Source organism: Heterodontus francisci, chromosome 8, assembly GCF_036365525.1.
Source record: "Heterodontus francisci isolate sHetFra1 chromosome 8, sHetFra1.hap1, whole genome shotgun sequence".
Lineage (NCBI taxonomy): Eukaryota > Metazoa > Chordata > Chondrichthyes > Heterodontiformes > Heterodontidae > Heterodontus > Heterodontus francisci.
Window position 1 is genome coordinate 80,856,028 of NC_090378.1, and position 26,937 is coordinate 80,882,964.

The window sequence follows — 26,937 nt, forward strand, 5'->3', positions numbered from 1 at the left end:
ACAGTGAGAATCATCCAAATGGATTATGAGCCTATTCACTTTCCGGCTGATATCGAATGATGAGGCACCATGAGGATGGACATGTTGGGCAATGTAAGGCATGAGTGTTGGGTAGGGCAGTTGGAGGCAGGAGGTAATGTGATGAAACTCTAGAGTTGGCAACTCTACCACTCACTGAGGTTAAAGACAAGTAGTTTACATTCTGCAGAATTAATATATCACATCTGATTTTCTCCTGCTTTAAATATACCGAATGCAGACAAGCAGTAAAGTCAGTTTAGCTTAGCATAAAATATATATAATTTTAATCTTTTCATGGGCTTAATATCAAAAAATCCTTTTACCCTTAGCACAAATTGTAATCCCACTTTTCCTGATGGGTAAGTAGGTAAATACACTGCCTGATGTGGTACTGGGTTTACAAGCTACAAAAGGTCCAGGTTCAATCCAAGAATTTTATTGAGCTAGCTGTTCTCATTGGAGGGATTTCAATTAGCCTGAGTGCCCCTGTTTTAGGAGATTGGGGAAAGCATAGGATAATGCATTTGGCCACTGTTCAGTAATCCCTGCGTGTGTGTAGACACTGGATGAGCACCAATGTGATGCACCTGTGGTTGAATAGCCCACATATTATCAAAGCTCATACATGAAGAATGGCCACTTGATAAGGTCACCGGGGGAATGCTGAGATGGAGAGAAAATTGGGTAGATTGGAGGGGATTGTTGTCTCTGATGTTTCTGTGTGCATGGCTTTTCTGCTTTTGAAATTATTTATACTTCACAAGGCCCACTAAGAGATTACAGGTAGTTAAAAGAACATACCGCATATTCTAAAAATTTAGCAGATTTTAAAGCAAGGCTAAATATTTATTTTGAATTACAATTCTATTTAATTTTCTTTTACTAAGAGGGAATTATGTTCCTGTGACTTTAAAAGAGTGCTGCCTTTGTGGTTAAGTGTCCAGTTTCTTTGTATGTCATCACACGATTTTGCAGTCGGTGGTGAAAGAATGGTGCAAGCCATTCATTACACTTGCCCATAGACTTTCTTGAGCTTTTGTACTGGAACTTGCAGTTATTGGAAATCTCAAACCGTGTGGTGCCCTCTTTAGGGACCTGGGGCCTGTGTGAACAGGACAAGCAACAGGGTGCCTCCTTAACCAATCAGATTGAAGAAGCTATATTGAGACATGTAGCTTGAAACAGGAAGTGAATAGTTAATTCAATGTCAAATCATGAATAGAAAGCCAAATAAAAAGAAAGATGAGATTAACAGAGGGGGTGATAAAAGACTGATTGAAAAAGTTTTTTTAAAAATGTTTTTTTGAATCTCCAAAGTAACTAATCTGAAGAAATGGGACTCCACGCTTATAAAAATTAATTTTCAGTGCCAGAGAGGTTGTTTGTCAGTAATTAAGACTGACAACATCGTTAAAATTTTGCTTACACTTTAATGGACAAACCCTAATTTTTCTGGGTATCTATCACATAAATGCCACAAATCCACACCCTTCCATGTATGTAACTGTTGAGTCTCTCAGTCAGATACCATTGTAGCACAGCTACTGGAGAAGTGGAGAAACTTAGACAGAAACTTCCCAATTTCTGTGTTTAACTGTGCATGTATGATGAGCTGGCGGGCAGCCATAAAGACAGGGCTAAATTGTGGCGAGTCGAAGAGACTTAGTAGTTGGCAGGAAAAAAGACAGAGGCGCAAGGGGAGAGCCAACTGTGCAACAGCCCCAACAAACAAATTTCTCTGCAGCACCTGTGGAAGAGCCTGTCACTCCAGAATTGGCCTTTATAGCCACTCCAGGCGCTGCTTCACAAACCACTGACCACCTCCAGGCGCGTATCCATTGTCTCTCGAGATAAGGAGGCCCAAAAGAAAGAAAGAATGATCACTGCAAGTTGCTCTCCATTTACTCTTTAATAACGATGAGCACTGATAGCCTCATTATTATCACTACTGCAAAATCTGGGCCAATGATGTAAATCTCACCAAAACATATCATGAGGAACACTTGCACATGATATATGATCGTGGTACATAAATCCCCTGGGTCCTTTTCTGCACAATCAAAAAAAGGTTAGCCAAATACTCTTTTATAAATATGGCACTATTTTTTAATATCTTGTATTACACATATTAACCATCCATAGTTTAAAAACCCTGCATGTTACATTCTGCCCTAGCTCCATCCATCAAGCTTGGTGTATACTCAACCCCAAGGTCAGTGATTACTGACGCAGTTGGTCAACAGTTGGTAGCTGTTCAGTCCCATCAGTAGTACAAGGAATTTGTTGTTACACAGTGAGTCACTGTTTACATCCATGGCCAGAGGTGAACTGCTAAGCAACATGGTATTTAATTTCAGTTAATTATTTACTTCCAATGGCAGGTTTGATGAGAAACAAGATCAGTCACAGTTCAACACCCCCTCAGCACTCATACCCCCAAAGAGTTTCTGATTCTGTAATGGTGACTTTTCCATAGGAGCCAGCAGCGAGCAGTGCTGGGTTAGCAGACCCAAGTGGCCATTCTTCACTTGTGAATCTAGACTATTTGACAGGAGGGGTCATCACAGCTTCACTTGATTCAAGCTTCGCCTGAGGTCAATACATACACTTTCCAGCATTGATCACCAGATAGTAATCCAGATCAAGGTGCATTGCTGGTTCCTCAGCACAGCTCAGGGTTGGGTGGGTTAAGGGGCGGGGTGGCAAGGTATTGAGGCCAATTCTACTGCTGCAGCTACTGTCCTGTCCAGTGAATGCACTGACTTTTTTAAAAGAATGCTTGAATAGAATTTCTTTGTTCGTAAGTTTTCTCATTGTATCAACATAAGCTTTCAAAGGTTGTCACAGTGTAACATGAAATTGGCTCATCTCGGCATGAGAATCTTCCAAATTTATTTATATTTTTCTTAACGATACAGTCAAATGTGATTGAACCAAATTATTCTAATTAAAAAATCTACATGAAGGGCCAGGATAGAACTATCAAATCTTCCACACTTTTGGAGTGCAAATTAATTCTTCATATATGATTAAAAATGTGTAATATTCATTTGTAAGTCAGCAATATTTAAATTGGTTGGCAACTGGTTTTACTCTCTGGTCACATATCTCTGCCAACATTTCCCCACTGTCAATAGCGCTAAAGGCCAAAGTTTTGGAAAGCACCAAGATTGCAAAGAGCAGGAGAGAAGATGAGATGAATCAAGATGTAGGAGTTTGGAAATACCAAACTTCAGTTTTAAAAGTCTCTGAATTAGGGATGAAAGGGAAAACTGAAGGTGGTAAGAAGCTGCACAGTTTTGAAATCCTGGGAAAGGAATGTGTTGGAGTGGGAGATGGTGCAATGCTGTCAATTTTAACACCACAAGAATGCAGCGAGGGGGAAGAGTGTGTAGGAGCAAAGTTAGGGGAAGCAATGAGCATAGTTTTATCAATAAAATAGAGCAAGAAGGAAAATTGCAACTGTAGTAAATAAAGATATTAGACCACTTTCACACACTGGGTTGAATTTTATCCTCCTGCCAAACGTGCGGACCATGATCTAGCATGCAGCGGCTCATCTGCATATGCTGGGCGGTCCCCCCATCACATGGTGGCGGCAGGCTCTGCGACGCAAATAACGGTGTCAGCTCCCTCTGCGCAGGCTCTGGCACCATTTTTAAAGGGCTGACAGACCTGTGCAGTTGAAGCTCGTACACTCCCCCACCTCCCCCCCACCCTTTCAAAAAAACTGTGAATTGATTTTTGGCCCGTACCTCACCCCCACATACAAAAAAAATGGCTGCGCCATTCACCCTCCCACCCCCCCGCCCCCCTACAAGACACTTACATTTAATATGCGACCTTCCCCTGCCAACTGCACAAAGTGCTGCGGTCACCCCTTCCCCCCACCTCCCTATACTAGAAATGCAAATTTGACCCCATTCCCCCCCACCCCACTACACTAAAAATCCTAAGCTCCTCACTTCCCCACCTCTGTGGCGCCAGCTTTCCCTGGACGAGAAAGTGAACGCACGTGAGTGCCGGCCACTGCACGGAAGATCGCAGACAGCTGGCAAGATCACACTGAAAGGTATGTTTATTTATTCATGTCCTTTATTTAAATATTTAAATTTGAGCTCCGTCGCCGAGCGGCGAGCAGGTGGCCAACACAAAGCCTCACTGCTGCCGGGAAGATCAAGCCCGGCAATCCCGGTGTCGGGCTCCATGGTGGGCCGCTGCCAGCTCAACAAAATCCAGCCCACTATTTCTATTGCAACTTTCCAGAGAAGTAATTACTATCGTTTACATGATGCATGCAGCTTTAAAACAGCAATTTCCCTAAGTAGTTTATGCCTTCCAGCCACAGCCACTGGAACTTTCTGTCATGCCAGACAGACACAAACCGCAAGGGAAACATTGACACATTACAAAGAATGCATTGGCCTGAAGCATGTTGTTTATGAGCTGGCACACAAACTGTCCTTTCCCCCAAACTGGCTGCAGCCCACTCATGCATGGTGACTCACCAGGCTGAATTTTATTAGCCCTCTAGGGACAGGCTGGGAGGTGGAGGGGCAATAAAATAGTGAGGGAAAGCAGAGATGGAGTGCCCGTTACCTTCCCGATGCCAGTCAATTTTGTCGGGGGGGGGTGGGGTGGGGGTCTGGGGGAAGGCCGAAGATGGCCTTCCCACCCAAAGGCCAATTGAAGCCCTTAAGTGACCAATTAATGGCCACTTAAGGGCCTCTTCCTGCTGCCACTGGCATTTTAACACCAGATGGCCTCCCTGTGGGCTAGGACAGGGGGGCCCTCCTCCGTGTGCAATCTGTGGCCCACGGAGGGCCCCTGGCAGTAAGGGCCACCCCTCCGCCAACAACTGGACTGGCCCCAGCAAGTCCACCCCACTTACCTGAGGTCCGGCGGTCGAGCGCTGCTCCTTGTTCCGGGCCTCCTGCAGTACTGGCAGTGGCCACCGCTCCCTGTAGTACTGCTGGTACTGATGAGCTGCCAGCCCTCTGTTTGGCCGACACCTCTTGGGGGCTGGATCCCTGTCCTTAAAGGGACAGGGACCAGACGACAGACAGTTAATTAGCTGCCACCGTGAAATTCAACCAGGGGTTCAAACTAGGGCCGAGGTGGGGTCACCCCTTTCTTCTGGCCCATTGCCAGGGCCCCCGCTGTCAGCTTAAAATCCAGCCCACCATGTGCTGATCCCAACTCTACCTTGCTTTGAAGGGTGTAGAAGGTGATGTCAAGTTTAGATGAGGTAAACAAAGAAATGCTGTTTCCATTAGCTGAGAGCACAAGGACGAGGGGACACAGATTTAAGGTTTGGGGCAAGAGATACAGGGGGGAATGTGACGAAGGAGTATTTTACACAGTAAATGCTAATGACCTGGAACTTGCTGCCTATGACGGCGGTGGAAGCAGAAATTATCAATGATTTCAAAAGCAAATTGGATGGTCACGCGGGAAATAAATTTGCAGGGCTACGGGGATAGAACGGGGGAACGGGACTGACTGGATTGCTCTACAGACAGCCATCTTGAACTTGATGGGCTGAATGGCCTCCTCTGCACTGTTTTTTTTTAGAATTAGAACATTACAGCGCAGTACAGGCCCTTCGGCCCTCGATGTTGCGCCGACCTGTGAAACCATCTGACCTACACTATTCCATTTTCATCCATATGTCTATCCAATGACCACTTAAATGCCCTTAAAGTTGGCGAATCTACTACTGCTGCAGGCAGGGCGTTCCACGCCCTTACTACTCTCTGAGTAAAGAAACTACCTCTCACATCTGTCCTATATCTATCACCCCTCAACTTGAAGCTATGTACCCTCGTGTTTGCCATCACCATCCGAGGAAAAGGACGTTCACTATCCACCCTATCTAACCCTCTGATTATCTTATATGTCTCTATTAAGTCACCTCTCCTCCTCCTTCTCTCCAACGAAAACAACCTCAAGTCCCTCAGCCTTTCCTCGTAAGACCTTCCCTCCATACCAGGCAACATCCTAGTAAATCTCCTCTGCACCCTTTCCATAGCTTCCACATCCTTCCTATAATGCGGTGACCAGAACTGCACGCAATACTCCAGGTGCGGTCTCACCAGAGTTTTGTACAGCTGCAGCATGACCTCGTGGCTCCGAAACTCGATCCCCCTACTAATAAAAGCTAACACACCATATGCCTTCTTAACAGCCCTATTAACCTGGTTAGCAACCTTCAGGGATTTATGCACCTGGACACCAAGATCTCTCTGTTCATCTACACTACCAAGAATCTTCCCATTAGCCCAGTACTCTGCATTCCTGTTACTCCTTCCAAAGTGAATCACCTCACACTTTTCCGCATTAAACTCCATTTGCCATCTCTCGGCCCAGCTCTGCAGCCTATCTATGTCCCTCTGTACCCTACAACATCCTTCGGCACTATCCACAACTCCACCGACCTTAGTGTCATCTGCAAATGTACTAACCCACCCTTCTACACCCTCTTCCAGGTCATTTATAAAAATGACAAACAGCAGTGGCCCCAAAACAGATCCTTGCGGTACACCACTAGTAACTAAACTCCAGGATGAACATTTGCCATCAACCACCACCCTCTGTCTTCTTTCAGCTAGCCAATTTCTGATCCAAAGCTCTAAATCACCTTCAACCCCATACTTCCGTATTTTCTGCAATAGCTTACCGTGGGGAACCTTATCAAACGCCTTACTGAAATCCATATACACCACATCCACGGCTTTACCCTCATCCACCTGTTTGGTCACCTTCTCGAAAAACTCAATAAGGTTTGTGAGGCACGACCTACCCGTCACAAAACCGTGCTGACTATCTCTAATGAACTTATTCTTTTCAAGATGATTATAAATCCTGTCTCTTATAACCTTTTCCAACATTTTACCCACAACCGAAGTAAGGCTCACAGGTCTATAATTACCAGGGCTGTCTCTACTCCCCTTCTTGAACAAGGGGACAACATTTGCTATCCTCCAGTCTTCCGGCACTATTCCTGTCGACAATGACGACATAATGACTCTATGACTCTAAAGATTGTGCAGTGTCAGTGTCTGAGCTGGTGACTACGAGTATGAGATCAAGTGACGAGGTCTCTTCATCAGTGCTGTGCTGTTGCTTTCTGTCTTATGCCTTGGGCTGCTGTGTCTGCGCAGGCAGCAGTTCTTGGGTGTCTGAGAGCAGGAAATCAGGAAGGGAATGTTGGTGTGAGTGAAGGGGATGTTAGGTGGAAAGCAAGAGGTCCATGGTCACATCATCTGTCGCTTTCTCATCATGCCAGATAGCGGCATGATGTTGAAAAGGGGCATAAGGCAGTAACATACCATCATCCTCAACATTCTCAGCGACGCCAGATGCCATTCTGTCACTGCCTGCCCCATGATGCTGAAAGCCATCTCTTCTGTAGGGCTCAGGAGATGCAAGATGTGTGCCAAGAGAGAAGGCAGAATGTCAGTGATTGTGTTGCACTGTGTTTGGGTGATGTGCCTGCCACAGCTGAATAGCTGCAGGTATCTGGAAACAGTGGGACCCGGGTGCTAAGCTGGCATCATTGGTGGGTGTGAGGGTGAGGTGGAGCATCTGGATGTTAAGGGTGAGTTCTAAGTGCCAAGATATGCTGCTGGATGAGTGTTGGGGGTGTGGTGCATCGAGCAGCATGAGAGATTGATGTTGTGGTGGGTAGGAAATGTCATGTGAAGATGCATTCAATGACATGGTGTCACCTTCCATGTGCAGGCTGATGACACTCCCAACCTCTGCATCATCTGGCCCAATCACTCCACTGCCTCTGTGCTGTCAGAATGCTAATCCAACATGCAATCTTGGGATGAGCTGCTGTAAAGACCAAAGCTATTGTTTTCAATCCCCATCACAAACCTCGTATACATGCCAACAACCACACCATCCTATTCAATCTCAAGCTGAGCTTCCTCTCCATCACAGGGCTATGAGGAAAAGGCAGGGGAGTGGGACTAGGTGAGTTCCTTTTGCAGAGAGCCAGCACGGATATGATGGGCCAAATGGCATCCTCTGTGCTGTAACCATTCTATGATTCTACTTCCACCACCATAACATTTGCCAACTCTACCATCCCCCAGACCATTTGCTGCTGAAACTGTCATCCATGCTTTTATCACCTCCAGATTTCACTACTTCAGTTCTCTTCTGGATGGCCTCCCAGCCTCCATATACTCCTTTAAAATTCTGCTGTCCTGCAGCAAGTCCCATTACACATCACCCCTACCCTTATTGATATACATTGGTTCCCAGTTGCTCAACCTCCTTTATAAATGTATGTTGTCTTAGTGGGATCAGAAACCTTGTAAGTGATTCCACCTTATGTTAGAATATTCCTAATATTTTTATGTTGGTTAATATAAATCACTAATAAGAATCATGTAGAATGGATAATGCATGGTTTCTGGTGTTTACTGCAGCTCCAACAATTACTAATGGATTTGGTTGTCATCACACAGTTTGGTAATGTTCAACAAATCCAAGTCAAGACATATCATTAGATAATGCACCACAATTCCAAACCAGTTAATGCCCTACATACAACTTTCAAAGAACCTACATTTCTGATGGCTTAAAACTGACTCTTCCAATACAACACAACCTAGACTCCAACCTGTATTAGAAAATAATGTACTAAGGATAATCACAATGCTCCCGCTGAAACAATATGCATGGAATGTCAAACACCATACATCCAGTAATGTTAGTGTCCAACAGCTGTAAACTTCAACAGGGTTATTACGGTTGTATAAAAGATACAGCAGGCAAAAGCTATACCTTGCATTAATTATGTATTTTGACAAATCTTGCTAATATTTTTGTTTAACCACTGTGAGTGAATGTGAGGAGGAGAAAGTTGAACATTAATGAGAAATACACTTTTTCCCCTCTTTTTCTCTCTTCTCTTACCCTTCTCTCTTGTTTGCTCACATGCTCTTTTTCTTGCTCTCTCTCAGTGTGCCCTGGGTGGTTGCCAAAATCAACTTAATTCCATTGATGACTGAGCATCAATTTTATTTTTATGATGCGTTTTGCAACAATTCAATGAGTGCTCCTTCTGGCCCCGCTAAGGGGAGGTTTTTATAACTTTCCTAATCGAGCCTCACTGACTTCCCGACTGGTTCACCTGGCTGGGTGGCCATGGCAGTTGCTCCATTTAGGAGCTGTTTAAGATCCACCGTGGGACTACAATTTGGGCTTATTAATGAAGCTCCTGCCAGAGTCCAGCTGGAGCCTCAGTAGCAGCATAAAAATCACAGATCATCGGGAATGGAGTGTAAAATGAAGCTGCTCCATAACTGCTGCCTTATTTCGCTTCACCAATTGGAGTTAGCTAAAATTGTCCTTTCAGTGTCCAGGTCTACACGTGAAGAATGGAATGGGAGAGAGATTGAAATGCAAATGTTGATGGAATCACTATAACCCAGCCTGAATCAGCATCTCTGAATTATCTCGTATAAATATAGTTGTGTTTTTCTCAAACAAAATTGAGTATGGCCCTTGTAAATTCTGTGTCATTTATGTCCTATTTGTATCATCACTTTGTTTCCTGAGGATTGGATATAATGGCTCTTACAGATTGTTCACTGTAATCCCGCTTTGTGTGACTGTGCTTTGCAAAACATGCTTTTGTTTCTCCCTATCTCCTAGCTTTGGCCACCGTGTGACTAGAGCGTGCCCTATTATATCCCAAACGTTGTTGAAATTGGAATTCTGAATAGAAGCATGATCACTTAAACTAGCTGTTGCCAAACAACTTTTCTTTAGTCTAGTATCTTTTTAAAATCTGTTGCATATTCTCAATAAGTCTTGAGTTTCTGATTTTGTACACTATCTGATTCACTGGTACGAATATCAATGGACTTTGTACCTCTTTCAGTTCCTGTGCCCAGGATGGTACCAGGTGGTAGCTGGTATTACAAATGTGAAAACAACATTTTGCAGTGAATCAGTAATGTGAATGTGTTATTGGTGAAACAAAATATTGAGCAACGTTTTCTTAAAAGATTTCAATTTTGTTTTTCCACTTATGTTTACAGCTCAGTCAATTTGATTCATTGCTTCATTGTGCTTAATTTCACTAACAAAGGGGACAGAATGTCAGAAGTTCTTCAGTCCACACATCATCCAGGTAGGAATATTTATTTTGCAAAGTTTAGTTGAAATCATTTTCAAGGGCTTGCCCCAATGCCTGAGTGAGTAAATGGTACAAACTTGAGGGGATGGGGACATCATTTGAATCTTTATTTTGGTACCAACTTCTTCCCATTTCCTCTTTTCATCTTCTGATGCACTGAAGGGTAAGGTCATATGAATGCCAGCCTTCTATTCCCTCACCCAAGTGGCCATGCATTACATGTAAACCCAGACTGAGTGTGGGTATGCTATTTGACTATGGGAGGTATTGGAGCTACATTGGATTCTATCCTCCTCTGGTATCAACATTTGTGGTTTCCAGCACATCATTAGTTAGCAGTTAGGAGAAGAAATTCTCTGTGATTTTTCTCCCTCACCCCCATCCTAACCTAGGGGTACTGAGGACAGTTGCTGCCCAGCTAAGATTTGTTAACTCAGAACAGGGAGGGGGCAGATGCAAATGTGGGACCTTACTGCCATACCAGATGGTGGCCTTTTTATTCTAGGCCATTGGTAAGCTCATGATCCAGGTCTATAAATTGCTGAGAGCACACATAATATAGATGTAAGCTGGTTGTTTAACTCAGACTGTGAGTGCAGATGCACAACACAAAGGTTCAACATTAACCAATCTCTGAGTAGTGAACAAACCTTTCCTCACATAGCAGTGAATGGCTAAGCAACTGGAACGAGAGTTTCTGCAGGGATTTTCATGATCTCCTACCGTAACTTCAGAGGAAGAAGAGCAGGTCCCTGTAGAAACTGTCTGCCGAAGTTATGGTGCAGAATTAAGAGAACCACAATGATTAGGAACAGGTGGGAAAGCCATAGAGAGTATAGACTGAGATCATTTATATGTGTGGAGTAGTGTGATATGATGGGACAGATTGATAGTAATCTCTTGATGTGCTGATTGGCCTTTTTTCATTCCATGCTTTATGTTCTTGGGTTTACTGCCGCTCTGCACTGAGTTAACAGTTGGCCTCATTGCCATTGGCTAGGGACAGAAATATAAATCCACGTGCTTCCTGTTCCTGATTGCCTTCCAATGACCCCCTAATGGAATGTGTGGACGTGAGTATGGACAGGATTGGGGTTGGTTGTGAGTTCCCTCCCATGTTTTGCATGACTTTTTTACCCATTAAGCTATTGGGGAACTTTAGAATCAAAAAATTGAAAATCTGAATAAAATTATATGTAAACCTTATTCCAATATCAGCTGTCATGCATGGCAAAAAGTGTGTTTTTGAAGTTATCCGAATCTTGTTATTTAAATAGCAATTGGAAACTCATAAAGGAGGGTACAAGTTGCCAGTAATTCTACAACAGCGCTTCTGATATGTCTTCCTTTTTCCTCAACCGAGGATTCCCCCCCACTGTGGTTGACAGGGCCCTCAAATGAGTCCGTCCCATTTCACGCACTCCTCACTCCTTCCCCTTCCTCCCAGAACCACGACAGGATTCCCCTTGTCCTCATTTTCCACCCCACCAGCCTCCACATCCAAAGAATCATCCTCCCCCATTTCCGCCACCTCCAGCGTGATGCCACCACCAAACGCATCTGCCCCTCCCCTCCCCTGTCAGCATTCCAAATTGATCATTCCCTCCATGACACCCTGATCCACTCCTCCATTACCCCTGACACCTCGTCCCCTTCCCACAGCACCTTCTCATGCAATCTCAGGAGGTGTAATACCTGCTCTTTTACCTCCTCTCTCCTCACCATCCAAGGCCCCAAAAACTCCTTTTAGGTGAAGCAGTGATTTACTTGTACTTCTTTCAATTTAGTATACAGTATTCGCTGCTCACAATGTGGTCTCCTCTACACTGGGGAGAGCAAACACAGATTGGGTGACTGCTTTGTGGAACATCTCTGTTCAGTCCGAAAACATGACCCCGAGCTTCCTGTCGCTTGTCATTTCAACACACCCCCCTGCTCTCATGCCCACATCTCTGTCCTGGGATTGCTGCAGTGTTCCAGTGAACATCAACACAAGCTCGAGGAACAGCATCTCATTTACCGATTATGCACGCTACAGCCTGCCGGACTGAACATTGAGTTCAATAATTTCAGAGCATGACTGGCCCTTTTTTATTTTTATTTTATTTTAGTTTGTTTCATCATTCACTTTTTTACCATGTGCTGCCCACTGTTCTTTTCATGTTTGTGCTTTTGGCCAGGGCTGTTCATTATTCTGTCATTTAACACCCTTTCTGCACTAATGCTTTGCATTCACCACACCATTAGCACACTCTTTGCCTTTGCATTTGCCCTATGACCTCCTTGTCAGTTAATCTCTCTGACCCTCTGTCTTATCAACTCCAAAATGAAGTGGGCAATGGACTAATTAGGGTAATTTTCCTGATGTACCAGAGAGCTGAATGAGCTCTGAAAATAAAAGATACAACAGCTAGATCTTACATTAGCTTCCCCATTAGATAGGGAGGTACTCATTAACTGTTCCAAAAAACTGCTTTGTTATTCCTCCTTGATGTGTTGTAATTTTTTTGGAATTCTCAGTATCATCTTAATGGCAGACTTGGTATCTCTTTAAAAGATTTTCCCATGACTTGTTTAACTATGGTGGCTAATGTAGAGGTTACAGGATGGGAGGGTAACTAGTCTGAACTAGAATCTGGGCCCAAACTAGTCAAAAGCATGAGGTGATAGCCAAAGTTCTAATTTTTGCATTCCGCACACCATCAACATTCTATGTTAGCAATCTGTCGAGGTTGTAATTATGCTGAAGTTTTTACTTTTGTTCTCTTTCCCCCACCCTCGCTTTATTTGCTTAAAACCTATTATATTTCTAACATTTGCCAGTTCTGATGAAGGGTCACTGACCTGAAACGTTAACTCTGTTTCTGCCTCCACAGATGCTGCCAGACCTGCTGAGTATTTCCAGCACTTTCTGTTTTTATGCCAGTAATTCTATACTGGTATCTTACTGCAGGGCTTTTCTTAGGCATTATCTAATGAATGAGCTGGATTTACATGTATGCATTGTAAAGTGCAAATATTTGCTATTTAATGGTAATTTTCTTCATTTTTTGAAGCCAACATCCAGTTGTCTGGCATGTGCACTAATGCAGACAGAAGGAAGCAATCCCCATATTCTGTGGAAACTCCTTATGGCTTCCACCTGGACCTGGACTTTCTGAAGTATGTGGATGATATAGAGAAAGGAAATACCATCAGGAAGGTTTACATACACAAGAAAGCCAAACAACAAAAATGTAGCACATTGCCAAGAAATTTTAGCATCCATGATACTCGGTTCCCCTCAGCTGAATCTGGATCCCGTAGAAACTATGGGGATAATTGGATGGCAACTTCTTCCTGGACACCTACCAATAGATGTAAAGTGACTAATATCCAAGAATTATTCATAAATTCTTCATGCAACATAGACCCAGTATTATCAGAACCCAACATGCATGATTGCAGATCGGTAAAGACTTTATCTGACACTAGGGAAAGGCTGAAGGAAAATGGGAAATCTGTTCCAAGTTGGGTAAAACCTCCCTTTATTAGGGCAACCAGCATGCCAATTGATTTCAAGGAATTGAGTTTAGAAGAAAAATGTCAAATCCTTCCCTTGTCCCAGCAGAAATTAAAGTACTTGGAAAATGATGTCTTCAGTACACCAAATAATCCGGTTGCTCAGGAGAACTCTACCACCTCTGAGACAACACTGCAGTCAAATCTGATGCCAACCCAGGTCCATCAGATAGAGCAACAAATTAGGATTTCCCAAGATAAAACCAAAGAGACGGAAGAGCAAGTAAAAACCATTTCTGAACTTAAGAAGCAAATATTTTTGTTGCAGGAAGAAAACAAACAGCTCAATATTCAAATAAAAAATCAACAGAGCACGCTGCAGAATACAAGCTATGTGCTACAGAGGAAAGCCAATGATTTTATGGATAAAACTGAGTGTTTCAATACAGGAATGCAATGTAATTCATTGATAGCAACAATTAGCTCCGAACTGGAAGAAGGACAAGCACCATTTTCAAGCAAAAGTCCATCCTCTGAATTCTTTCTGTCAAATGACAAGTTTGAACATGAAAAAACAATAGACATTGATTATCAAAATGAATTTGCTTCAAATTTTATGACAAGTGAAATCAAGAACTTTGATCCCATTCTCCACAAAGCATTACTTCAGAACTCTTATGCTGTAGGAGACAGTGAACACAGAATGAGAGATGTAGGTGTTCAAGTTACTGAAGAGGAGTTGGGGTTAGTACTTGTGGCACATCCCAGCACAGAGAGATATGCCATTAGAGAACTAAGAACCACAGTCTCCATATCGGAGAAACAGCTTGAAGGTGGAACTCAAGAGCATAAGCTTGAACAGCAAGGTGCCGTGCCTGGTGCTAGCAAGATTAGCCTTTACCCAAAGACACTACAAGGTGACCAGTCTATGCATTTGGAAAGGGAAGATGCGCAAAACCAATCTAACATACGTGTTGCAAGTAATCAACAAAGAGATGGATGTAGTCATGGGGCCACTGAACCAAAGCCAAGTGAATCAAAAGAAAACTGTGAACATGAAATAAAGTCAGACCTCCAACCATTCACTCGGTCAGTAGGTTGTGGAGATTGTACTGTAAATGTAACGGTCACAACATTAAAAAAGACACGCAGTTTTGGGGTCAATACAGATCGCATTACTGTCAATAATGCAGAAATTATGGCAGCAGTTGAAACAAGCGACAAAGCAATGGATGCTGCAGTCAGGGTGTGCAACAAAGCTGTTGAGAATGAGAATGCACCATCATTGCATTGCATTCCTCAAGTAATCGGTGTGTCTAACAGAGCGAAGGAAGATGGAGTAAGAGGTGATAATATAGAGAGTAACTCTGATAATCTAAAAAGCAATAAAACCAGGTCTACTAACGGTAGCAGTGCTGTGATAGAAAATGGAAAAGAAGGTTCAGTTGCTGCAGACAGCCAACATGGTGAATGTGAAAAGGAAGAAGATTGCCAAAATTCAGATTTCCAGGTTGTGACTTTGGATGCCTTCCTGCAATCTGAATCTCAGTTAATTTCAACAAACCCTGAAATAGGGCAGTGTATTAAAAATATTGAGGATCTTTTGTGCAAACAGCAATCTTTTTTGGAGCAGAATTATCCTGAGTTGGCGCAGAACTTAAAGAAACTTTATTTTAGTATTGGGTCCCTCAGTAGTCAACTGGTGAACTCTCTTCAACCATTGTCCTCATCACAGTCTATACTTAACCAATCAGAAGAGAGCTCTAATGGAAAGGAATGTGAACCAGGTAAGTCCACTAATACAAAATGGCATGGTTAATATTTAGATATTCCACAGAATCAACAGTTTTAGAAAACACTCCAGTTTTATTCATTTACTGCCCTTCCTTCCTTGAGGTGGTCTAGTTCTATGGGGCATGCAATACTCTGGTCCCATATCCCAACTGACCAGTCTTGATATGTTTACCCAGATGCTGAACATTGCCAGGTATTTGATCATAAGAAGTGGGGACAGTAAGTGGTTGTTAATTGGCAGGTTAATTAGTTTAACTGGCCATCCATCTCCAGTTGGCAGGTGGCCACGCCACAGCCATTCTGACCATTGAGAATATCCCGTCACAGTGGGAAGATGTCCAGATGCCTTCCACCACCATTTTACGAGGCTTCCCACCTCCTACCCTCTCTCCAGAGGGCTGGTAAAATCCAACCCACTCCTGTTCACTTCATCTTTTTTAAAACCCTCAATCATGGGGTACAGTGGTGCAAGGGGTGGCGCAATGGTTGGCATTGCATCCTCACATCTCCAGCGACCCGGGTTCGGTTCTGGGTACTGCCTGTGTGGAGTTTGCAAGTTCTCCTTGTGACTGCGTGGGTTTCTGCTGGGTGCTCCGGTTTCCTCCCAAAGCCAAAGACTTGCAGGTTGATAGGTAAATTGGCCACTGTAAATTGCTCCTAGTGTAAGTAGGTGGTAGGAGAATGGTGGGGATGTGGTAGGGAATATGGGATTAAATTAGGATTAGTATAAATGGGTGGTTGTTGATCGGCACCGACTTGTTGGGCTGAAGGGCCTGTTTCAGTGCTGCATCATTTAAAAAATCACTGCAAATTCTTTACAGCCCATTGAAGAAAGCCCCACAGCTAAGAGCCCAAATATAAGGAATCATTCTGTTTGCCCTCCTTGATATCACCCAAAGTGTGCGAGGACCAAATGTGGACACATTATTCTAAATGTAGTACTAAAGCCACTTTTGGAGAGAATTCCTGCATGTATTAAGTTAAAACCTGATTCGCTATTCTCTCTTCTGTTTCCTAAATCCATATACTCCAGAAATTGGTAAAGAAAAGGTTTATGGAGAAAAGACGCTGACTGGCAGGGATGACATTAGGTAGAAATGGACCATGAGCACAGAGCAAGAGGGCTCCAGCTAAGCTTCTAGTGAGTCTAAAGGTTAGAAGATATTTTTTCCTCTGTGCAATATTGGGTCTGTGGAGACTGAAACAATTAACCCTTTTCACAAAGGAGCTGGAGAAATATCTGAGATTGGTGCCTTAGCTCCAAATTGAGTTTTGATATGGGAGGAAGTGTTGATTAGTGGAAATGTGATCAACATTCTGAACTTCTGCTTGATTATCTTTGAGGTCATGGGAATTTTTGCAGAACTGTTTCTCGTGATGGGTGAAGCAGGGCCCACAACATGTTTTGTGGAAGGAAAAAGATTGATGAACCAAATGGCTTATTCTCATTCCTTGTCTTTTTTTTTGAATGGTTACTATAATACCATTTTGTTAGTTACCTGCATTGTAGCCCAGATGAACATTGTCAGTGATGGATAAGTTCAGCGACACTGTCCAATCACTGACAAAGCCAAACCACTTAAAGCATAATATCCAGCAATAAAAGTACCAAGTATAATAAAGGACTGAGCTGCAAATTGGATTGTACTTTATCACAATGCATTGGAAGGAAAGAAGGAGCTTATATTTATATGAAACCTTATGGCCTCAAGACATCCCAGAGCTCATGAATTACTTTGATACATATAGATTTTTATGTATAGACATACTGTTGCTACAGTCAATTTATATAGGGTATTGCCTCAAAAACAGCAAATGGGATGAATGAGTGGTTAAGCTGTTTTTGGTATGTTATTTGTATAGTAAGGGAGGAATATTGGCTGTTATGATGCATTGGAGTACCAGCCCATACAATACAATACCTACAATGTTCAATTCCTGACTATGTTAATTTCTGATCTCCATTTGATGGTTGTGAAGAACAGGACTTGGAAAGCAAACACTTCCCTCAGAAATGCTGTTTTTAATTGATCAACTGTATTCCTAGATCCCTTAGTTCTTTTACCACAAACAGTTTCTTATTTTCCAAGATGTAGGTGATTCTGTTTTTCCTACCATAGTGCATCATTTGCCACTTAACTGCCCAGTTACAAGTTTTCTGATGTCTTCTTGCATTATATTGCATTCTTTCTCTGTGTCAGCTGTACCCTACCAGTTTGATATCATCTGCAAATTTTGATAGAGCTACATATTTCTAAGTCCAAATCATTAATGTAATGTATGAGTAAGAGTGGTCCCAGCACTGATCCTTGTGGAACACTGCTTTCTACCTTACTCCAATCTGAATAACTACCCTTTACCCCTGCTCTCAGCTTTCTATATTTTAGACAATTTGCTATACATTCAGCTATTTGTCTCCTGACTCCATATGCCCTAACTCTTAAGCATACCATGTGGTACTTTATCAAAGGCCTTTTGAAAATCCAAGTATAGGACTATCACCAAACTGATGACAGAAAATAAGAATTTAAAAAAAATTGAAGAATGACGAGCATTTGTTGTACGTAATGCTTTTCAAGGTTCTTTTTTGAATGGCGGAGCAGGCCCAAAGGGCCAAATGGCCTACTCCTGCTCCTATTTTCTATGTTTCTATGTAATGGTGATTCCTGGAGACATCAAAAATAGAGATAAATTACATCAGAAAGAAACGTAATTGGCAAACTACCACCGAAACTGCCTCAAACAGACTGACATGGCACAAATAGTAACAAAGGCTAAGGTTGGAGCAATAATTCTCAACGATCTTGCCAAATGTATTTCTACATTTTAACAAATTGTAGGAACATATCAAATTTTGAGTTTAATAAGAAACTACCTATTTAACCTTTGCAGCCTGTGCATTGGGACATTGTGAAATCTCTACTGTGGTAACAGAGAGCTAGCATTGAAATAAAGATGAAGACAGGTCCTTTTTGCTTTCTGATGGAGATAGAGTGCTCATTCAGCCTCATAAACAGCAGGGTAACTTCAGCTTTGTTCAGGAGGTGGTCCCACACATCTCTTAATTAACCTAATTACTAGAAGCATGAGCCCCATGGCATCATCGAAAGATGAGTAACATCTGTGAAACAAGACAGCTCCTCACAGATCAGTGAACTTCAGGAGCTCAATAATTGATCAAAGAACAACTGTCAGCAGGTGGTTTAACTTCAACAAACTATAAAAATTGAGTTATCTATTGGAAATAAGTAAAATTCACTGCCTTTCCTTAAACTCCTCAGGTAGAACTATTTGGTTTACTTACTTAGCAATAGAATTCTCAAATCATGTCATATTTTAAAAAGAGCCAAAGGCCTTGGGCCTACACTGTAGGACACTGCAAAGTTGTAAATAATAAGAAAGAACATGAGATCATCCAGGTAAAAATGGTTAAGTCAAGGTTGGATTTTTGTAGCTTATAGGAAGAAGAGAAAACTTTGGAGTTCCATGCTTTCAACATCCTGGGAAGAATTGAGATAGAGTGTGGTAACATTGTGGCCTGATTTTCATTCACTCAAAACCCATTCACTTAGACTGAGGTAAAATTGGGCCCTGTGAGGGTACAAGGAGGAGGAAACACATATTGGACAACATATTTAGAGCTTAAGAGAAATAGATCAGTTTAGAAGAGAAACAGTTATAGAATCTTTCACTGAGAGTTTACTGGACTTGTGATACAGGATAGGCTCTGTTAGCTGAGTCCTGCGAAAAGATGTCCTACTCGTTGTGGTGGATCAATTATTTGCAGATTTCCCAGTGTCACTATATGGGGCATAGAGTCCTCATCATTTTAGTTAGATCGCACACACTGAACAGACAAATAATACAACTGACTACCCAGGATTATAATAGGAGCCCAGCCTTATACACTTTAAGTTGTCAAATGATATACTGTGGTCTGATTCTCATTATCTATGTCAAACAGACATATGCTTTGGTTCTAGCACTTTTTGGCTCAATTTGCACATTATCATATTGCCATGGTTTCTCCATAACAATGAAAAACATGCAGGTGAAGTTAAGTAACAATGGGGAAGATTTCTTCTGGTTCTGTCAATGATGTCATGTACTTAGTGAGAAAATTTTGTCTGGTTACCATTTATTGCAAAATCATGTAAGTGTTCAAAAAGAACTCACATTCTGTGTTATGAGGTAGAATAATCAGAGGAAATTGCCTCACAATCTACATCGTGTTATGACCAAGGTGGGAGGAGTCTTTCTCTAGTTCCACTTCTCCACAGGTCACAACATATATTTAAATGCATACCCAGTTACCGATGTGACCAATTATATACTCTATTTTAGTTTCAGAATAAAATCCACCAACCAGGTTTCTTCAATAAACAAAAGTATTAATTTATTATAAAACAAGACTTAGTCAATAAACATGCAAAGCTTTAACACATGGTTTGAAATATGGCAGTAAAGATATGCATTCCCTTCTAAATATCCAATGCACACACACCGGTTAAAGGAAAAATAAAGATGATTTGGCCAAAGTACTTAATAATTCTTGAAGAACATACAAACATATATACGAACATATGACTTAAGAGCAGGAGTAGGCCACTTGGCCCCTTGAGCCTGCTCCACCATTTAATAAGATCAAGGCTGATCTGAGTGTAACCTCAACTCCACATTCCCACCTACCCCCAATAACATTTCACCCCTTGCTTATTAAGAATCTATCTACCTCTGCCTTAAAAATATTCAAAAACACTGCTTCCACCCTCTTTTGAGGAAGAGAGTTCCAAAGACTCACGACCCTCTGAGAGAAAAATATTTTCCTCTGTCTCAAATGGGCGACCCCTTATTTTTAAACAGTGGCCCCTGGTTCAAGATTCTCCTACAAGGGGAGACATCCTTTCTGCATCCACCCTATCAAGACCCCTCAGAATCTTATACATTTCAATCAAGTTGCCTCTTACTCTTCTAAATTCCAATGGATACAAGCCTAGACTGTCCAGCCTTTCCTCATAAAACAACCCACCCATTCCAGGTATTAGTCTAGTAAACCTTCTCTGAACTGCTTCCAATGCATTTACATCCTTCCTTAAATAAGGAGACCAATACTGTACACAGTACTCCAGATGTGGTCTCACCAATGCCCTGTATAACTGAACCATAACCTCCCTACTTTTGTATTCAATTCCCCTCGCAATAATTGATAACATTCTATTAGCTTTCCTAATTACTTGCTGTACCTGCATACTAACCTTTTGTGATTCATGCGCTAGGACACCCAGATCCTCTGCATCTCAGAGCTCTGCAATCTCTCACCATTTAATATACTTCTTTATTATTCTTCCAGCCAAAATGGACAATTTCACATTTTCCCACATTATACGCCATTTTCCAGATCTTTTTCCACTCACTTAACCTATCTATATCCCTTTGCAACCTTCTTATGTCCTCTTCATAACTTACTTTCCTACCTATCTTTGTGTCATCAGCAAATTTAACAATCATACCTTCGGTCCCTTCATCCAAGTCGTTTATATAAAGTTGAGGCCGCAACACTGGTCCCTCTGGCACACCACTTGTTACAACTTTCCAACCAGAAAATTACCCATTTATGCCTACTCTCTGTTTCCTGTTAGCTAGCCAATCTTCTACCCATGCCAAAATGTTACTCCCTACACCATGAGCTTTTATTTTCTGCAATAACCTTTGATGTGGCACCTTATCAAATGCCTTCTGGAAACCTACGTACAGTACATCCACCGGTTCCCCATTATCCACGGCATATTATCCATGTTACTTCTTCAGAGAACTCCAATAAATTGGTTAAGCATGATTTCCCTTTCACAAAACCATGTTGACTCTGCTGATTACCTTGATTTTGTCTAAGTGCCCTGCTATAACATCTTTAATAATCGCTTCTAACATTTTCCCTAAGACAGATGTTAAGCTAACTGGCCTGTAGTTTCCTACTTTCTGTCTCCTTCCCTTTTTGAATAATGGAGTTACATTGGTTATTTTCCAATCTCATGGAACCTTCCCCAAATCTAGGGAATTTTGGAAAATTAAAACCAATGCATCAATTATCTCATGAGCCATTTCTTTTAAGACCTAGGATGAAGTCCATCAGGACCCGGGGACTTGTCAGCCCGCAGCTCCAACAATTTGCTCAGTACCACTTCCCTGGTGATTGTAATTTTCTTGAGTTCCACCCTCCCTTCCATTTCCTGATTTACAGCTAATACTGGGATGTTACTTGTATCCTCTATGGTAAAGACTGATGCAAAATACCTGTTCAATTCATCTTCCATCTCCTTATTTTACCTTATAAATTCCCCAGATTCACTTTCTATAGAACCAATGCTCACTTTGTTAACTCTTTTCTTTTTAAAATATCGACAGAAACACTTACTATCTGTTTTTATATTTCCAGCTAGCTTTCTCTCATACTCTAATTTTTCCCTCCTTATTAATTTTTTCATCATTCTTTGCTGCTTTTTATATTCTGCCCAATCTTCTGACCTGCCACCCATCTTTGCGCAATTATATTTTTCTTTAACTTTGATACTATCTTTAACTTTTTAACTTTTTAAAAACTTTTTAACTTCTTTAACTTTTTTTAAAAGGATAAGATGTGTTATGTTCCAGATGGCATACAATCCTGCGTCCAAGTACACGTAGACGGATCTTTGGGATCTTTTCAGAAGCAGTTCATTTAGGAGATGTCGAGAGGAAGACTTCCAGAAGCTTCTCAGGAAAAATGCTGCTTCGGTTTCTCTATTTCTTACACTTGAGTCTCAGGGTTTCTCAAAGAGGTGGAGAAAAGATGAACTGGTCTTCTCTTTTAGCAGGCTGACCTCCAAACTGTATTCAAAAAATTAAACCCGCTCTTGAGCACCATAACTCTTGACAGGTCACTTCTCTTGTAAACAACTCCTGTAGTCAGAAGGCACCTGTTGTTTACTTAGCTGAAGACAGGTGACATCCAATAAATGTTGTCCTTCCAGTGGCCCTTTAAAAAACAAAGTCCAGTCATCTGTGGAATCACTTTAGTCCTCCAATGAATCCATCTCCACAATTCTAAAGCATGAGTCCTCAAAAAATATTTTTAAAAAAGAAGCACTTTCATGACAATCGTGACCAGAAGAAATCTTCACCTATTGCAGTGTAGAACAAATGGGATTGTACAAAGCTAATGTTTGTTTCCCAAAGTGGAAAATATTCCATTCCATTACATTCCATAAATGATCGTAAAAACAGTAATGGACTAAAACATTTCAAGGAAGGAGGAATTCCTATATATTTTCTTTTCTTACAAATTCCTCTTCATGCATTGTGCAAAAAATTAACCACTTCTCATTTGTGCCCTCTTCCCAACATATTATCACTCAATTATGACACAGACATAATATACATTTTTCAGCTGACCTACCTTCACTCTACTCCAAACACAACCATGTTCAACTATTATGTAGAGACTGAACTCAAACAGAAGGTTGTCCAGGTTCAGTCCATTCACAGTTCAACCCTGACTCCAGTCTTAAATAGGTTTCTGGCTCACACATTGTTGCTCTCCTACTTTCCCAGACACTTAGTGATGTCTGTGGCTGCACATCATCATAATATTAGATTTCCATAGTACAGTTTTGGTTAATCATTCTTACTGTTATAACAACATTAGAGCCTGAAGGCATGGTGCAAGGTTACTTTGGCAAAGATCTGCCATGGAAGTGACTAAAAGCAAAAGCTACCTTTCAGAAGGAGTCATCATAGAGGATGCTATGTGGCTTGTTTGTCCCAGTAACCATGCCTGTGGCCTTCAGGCAGCTAGGTGAAACTATGCAGCCATTTTGGGAAATATTAACCAAAATGGAATTTTTGCAGGACCTGGGGTAAAAACATGGTGAATTATGTTCCAGCAAAGGGTCTATTCATCATGCATTTGTTTTAGTTACTTAAAGTTTGATTAACCAATATTCTTGCCATCAAATATTTGAAATGGCAGAGAAATAATTATGAAAAATTGAAGAATTGCAAAGTGGTTACAGCTGGGGCACAGAATGATGCAATTGATTAGCATAATAACCTCCCACCTCTGGAAATAAAATTCTAATACAGATTACATAGAAATTACAACACAGAAATGGGCCAATGGATCCAATCAGTCCATGTTGATTATCCACCACATGAGCAGTAATGCTGCCTTGTTCCGATATCCCCTTATTCCCCTTTCCTTCATCCAACTATCTAACCTGTTAAATATTAACAGGGTCTCTGCTTCAATCATTAATTCTGACCATGCTATGTAAATATGTTCCTCATACTCTCTGTTCTAAATCTCTTGCATTTAATTTTGCATCTGTGCTCTTCTGCTCTAGATCTTTCAGTCATTGAAAACATTCTGGTTCTATTCGCACTGTCCCATCTCTTCGTAATTTTAAACACCTTTATCAAATTATTCTTGAAACAAAAACAGTCCCAATTTTTCAATATTGTTGAAGTAAAAAAAGTTTCTTTCTGCCATGTGTAAGTATCCTACATGCAATTAATTTAGTTGATTTAAGTGTGTTCCTAATGACCATGGGCTCACAAGAAAAAAAAACGCTATTGTCACTAAAATAGCCACCTTGCTTAAAGAATCTGCAAAGATGGGTGCAGTAGCAAGCTTTTTTTTCTGAGTTTGTGACTCCTGAGGCACCTTGTTGAGGCAGAAGCTTACGGTGGAGCTGCCTATTTTATTCTTGAGCAGGGTGTGTTTGATGTTGACTCTAGAGCCCCAATTTTAACTTGGAGCCAGGAGTCGTGTGAGTTGAGATTTGTATACCACAAACTGTCAGGCCTTCTCCCGTGGCACCAAGTAGATTTTGACTCCCAGACCTCATCTACATAGACCCCATTGGGGTCTGGCCTGAACCCGGTAGGAAGCTAGTGGACATGAGGGGGACTGTTCATGTCTATTGGTGATTCAAAGGAATGGACCCTGGCAATTGGTGAAGTGGTTGAAAGGCGAATCATGAGAGCCCAACAGTTGAGGGAGTAAGGCCCTGGGTTGGGGAGACCCATGGTTTCCTTGTGGGGCCCAGAGGATCACTGCTAATCCTCTTAGCCTTTAAGGATGCAAAAAAAAATTCAGCTCCCTTTTCTGGGCCTCTTCTGGAACGGTCTGCTTCCATCAGGTTTCCTGCACAGACCTTGGTTGAAATTGCAGTCAGATCCCAATGACAATATCAGAGTCTGATCTGAATTTTTAAGGAATAATCTCACTGCCTGTTCATCTTGCCTGTTCAGAACAGCAGGTTTACGATCACAGCCAGCAAGATCAGTGTGACTAAATCAGAATTTTAACTGCCTACTGGCCTGATTCCTGCCAGGTGGGCAGGGTTAAAATTGTCCTTTGCATGCCTGACATGGGAAATATTTCATTCCTATCACTCTGATACTTAGTTTTGAGAAGCGCAAAAACTAACTAGGAAAATATTACCTGGAGTTATTGAATCGAGGATAGCAATAGCAATGTGTATGGACAATTGGCCAGTACAAAATATTGGCAGGACATTGTAACCAAGTCCTCACCTACTACAATATCCAAGAGTCGCTTGATAGCAATGGATGATTTTCTTTGCTTTGTTCCAGTAGTGTAAAGGCTAAGATTAAATCCTTAACTTCTACCGTAGGGGAGTTGAGTTAATTCAGCACAGACCAGCATTGAACTAGGGACCTTTTAAGGCCGTTATTATTTTTTCAGCATAATTAAACTTATGGTATGTTCTGTATAAAAATCAGACCCTTCAACACATTACAAAGTTAATTGGCTCTGACAAGAGGGGATGGGGGAGTGAGGTGAGGGGAGGCACCAAGGAATAGAGGAGGAATGTGGGGTGGCACCAAGAAGTAGAGCATAGATCTGTCAAGTTGCTAGCTACAGTTTGTCTGCAATTCAAAAATATGTGAACTAATGCTGGTAAACTGAAAGGCTTTCAACCTATTTATTTCCTCACTGAAGGATGTCAATGCGTTGGAGGCAGTCTTCTTGTTCATCTTTGGCCTCCTTGTCTCGAGAGACAATGGGTAAACCCCTAGAAGTGGTCAGTGGTTTGTGAAGCAGCGCCTGGAGTGGCTATAAAGGCCAATTATAGAATGACAGACTCTTCCACAGGCGCTGCAGATAAAATTGGTTGTCGGGGCTGTTACACAGTTGGCTCTCTCTTTGCACTTCTGTCTTTTTTTCCTGCCAACTGCTAAGTCTCTTCGACTCGCCACTCTTTAGCCCCGCCTTTATGGCTGTCTGCCAGCTCTGGCGATCGCTGGCAACTGACTCCCACGACTTGTGGTCAGTGTCACAGGACTTCATGTCGCATTTGCTGACGTCTTTAAAGTGGAGGCATGGAAGGCCGGTGGGTCTGTGACGAGCTCGCTGTACAATGTGTCCTTGGGGATCCTGCCTTCTTCCATGCGGCTCACATGGCCAAGCCATCTGAAGCGCCGCTGGCTCAGTAGGGTGTATATGCTGGGGATGTTGGCCGCCTCAATGACTTCTGCGTTGGAGATACGGTCCTGCCACCTGATGCCAAGGATTCTCTGGAGGCAGCGAAGATGGAATGAGTTGAGACGTCGCTCTTGGCAGTACAGAGAAGGTTTACTAGACTAATACCTGGAATGGACGGGCTGTCTTAAGAGGAAAGAATGGACAGGCTAGGCTTGATTCGCTGGAATTTAGAAGAGTAAGAGGCAACTTGATTGAAACATATCAGATCCTGAGGGGTTTTGACAGGGTGGTTGTGGAAAGGATGTTTCCCCTTGTGGGAGAATCTAGAATTAGGGATCAATGTTTAAAATTACGGGGTCGCCCATTTAAGACAGAGATGAGGAGAAATTTTTTCTCTCAGAGGGTCGTGTGAGTCTTTGGAATTCTCTCCCTCAAAAGGCGGTGGAAGCAGAGTCTTTGAATATTTTTAACACAGAGGTTGATAGATTCTTGATAAGAAAGAGAGTGAAAGGTTATCGGAGGTAGGTGGAAATGTGGAGTAATCAGTTCAGCTATGAAGTTATTGAATGGCGGAGCAGACTTGAAGGGCCGAGTAGCCTATTTCTGCTCCTAATTTGTATGTTCGAAAGTGGTTTGTTATTATTGACTTTACAGAAGCTGAAAATGTGCATCATGTGGAGCCACTGCCATCACCTTCTGAACATTTGGATTTCAAAACTAATCTCCAACAAGAAATACCCAACAGTGATGCAGGTCTGACTCTTCTCCTGGAGACTAAATAAGATGATTAACGTGATTGTAAAACACAACTACAACTATTACTGGATGAATTTCTCTCTCTTTTTTAACCTATAGCTGTGTTTCTGTCTGCAACCCTTAAATCTATTATGAAAAAGAAGGATGAATATTTCAAATCAAGTGGTCTCCCAGCCAAAAAAAATCTTCAGTTCATTGGTGTAAATGGCGGGTGAGC

At 41.9% G+C, this 26,937-nt stretch overlaps 1 protein-coding gene across 13 annotated transcripts in view; it reads left to right on the forward strand.

Annotated features, from left to right (window-relative positions):
• LOC137372946 (KN motif and ankyrin repeat domain-containing protein 1-like) overlaps window positions 1-26,937 on the forward strand; it is a 137,988-nt gene that overhangs the window by 56,595 nt on the left and 54,456 nt on the right. For 12 of the 13 annotated variants that reach the window (XM_068037498.1, XM_068037494.1, XM_068037486.1 and 9 more), the window contains 3 exons: window positions 10,086-10,177; window positions 13,240-15,471; window positions 26,820-26,931. In XM_068037498.1, coding sequence (XP_067893599.1) covers window positions 10,144-10,177; window positions 13,240-15,471; window positions 26,820-26,931 — 2,378 coding nt within the window. In that variant the 5' untranslated portion in view covers window positions 10,086-10,143. Of the gene's footprint in view, window positions 1-10,085; window positions 10,178-11,183; window positions 11,257-13,239; window positions 15,472-26,819; window positions 26,932-26,937 lie in introns of those variants that run through there. The other variant, XM_068037495.1, reaches the window with a different exon arrangement.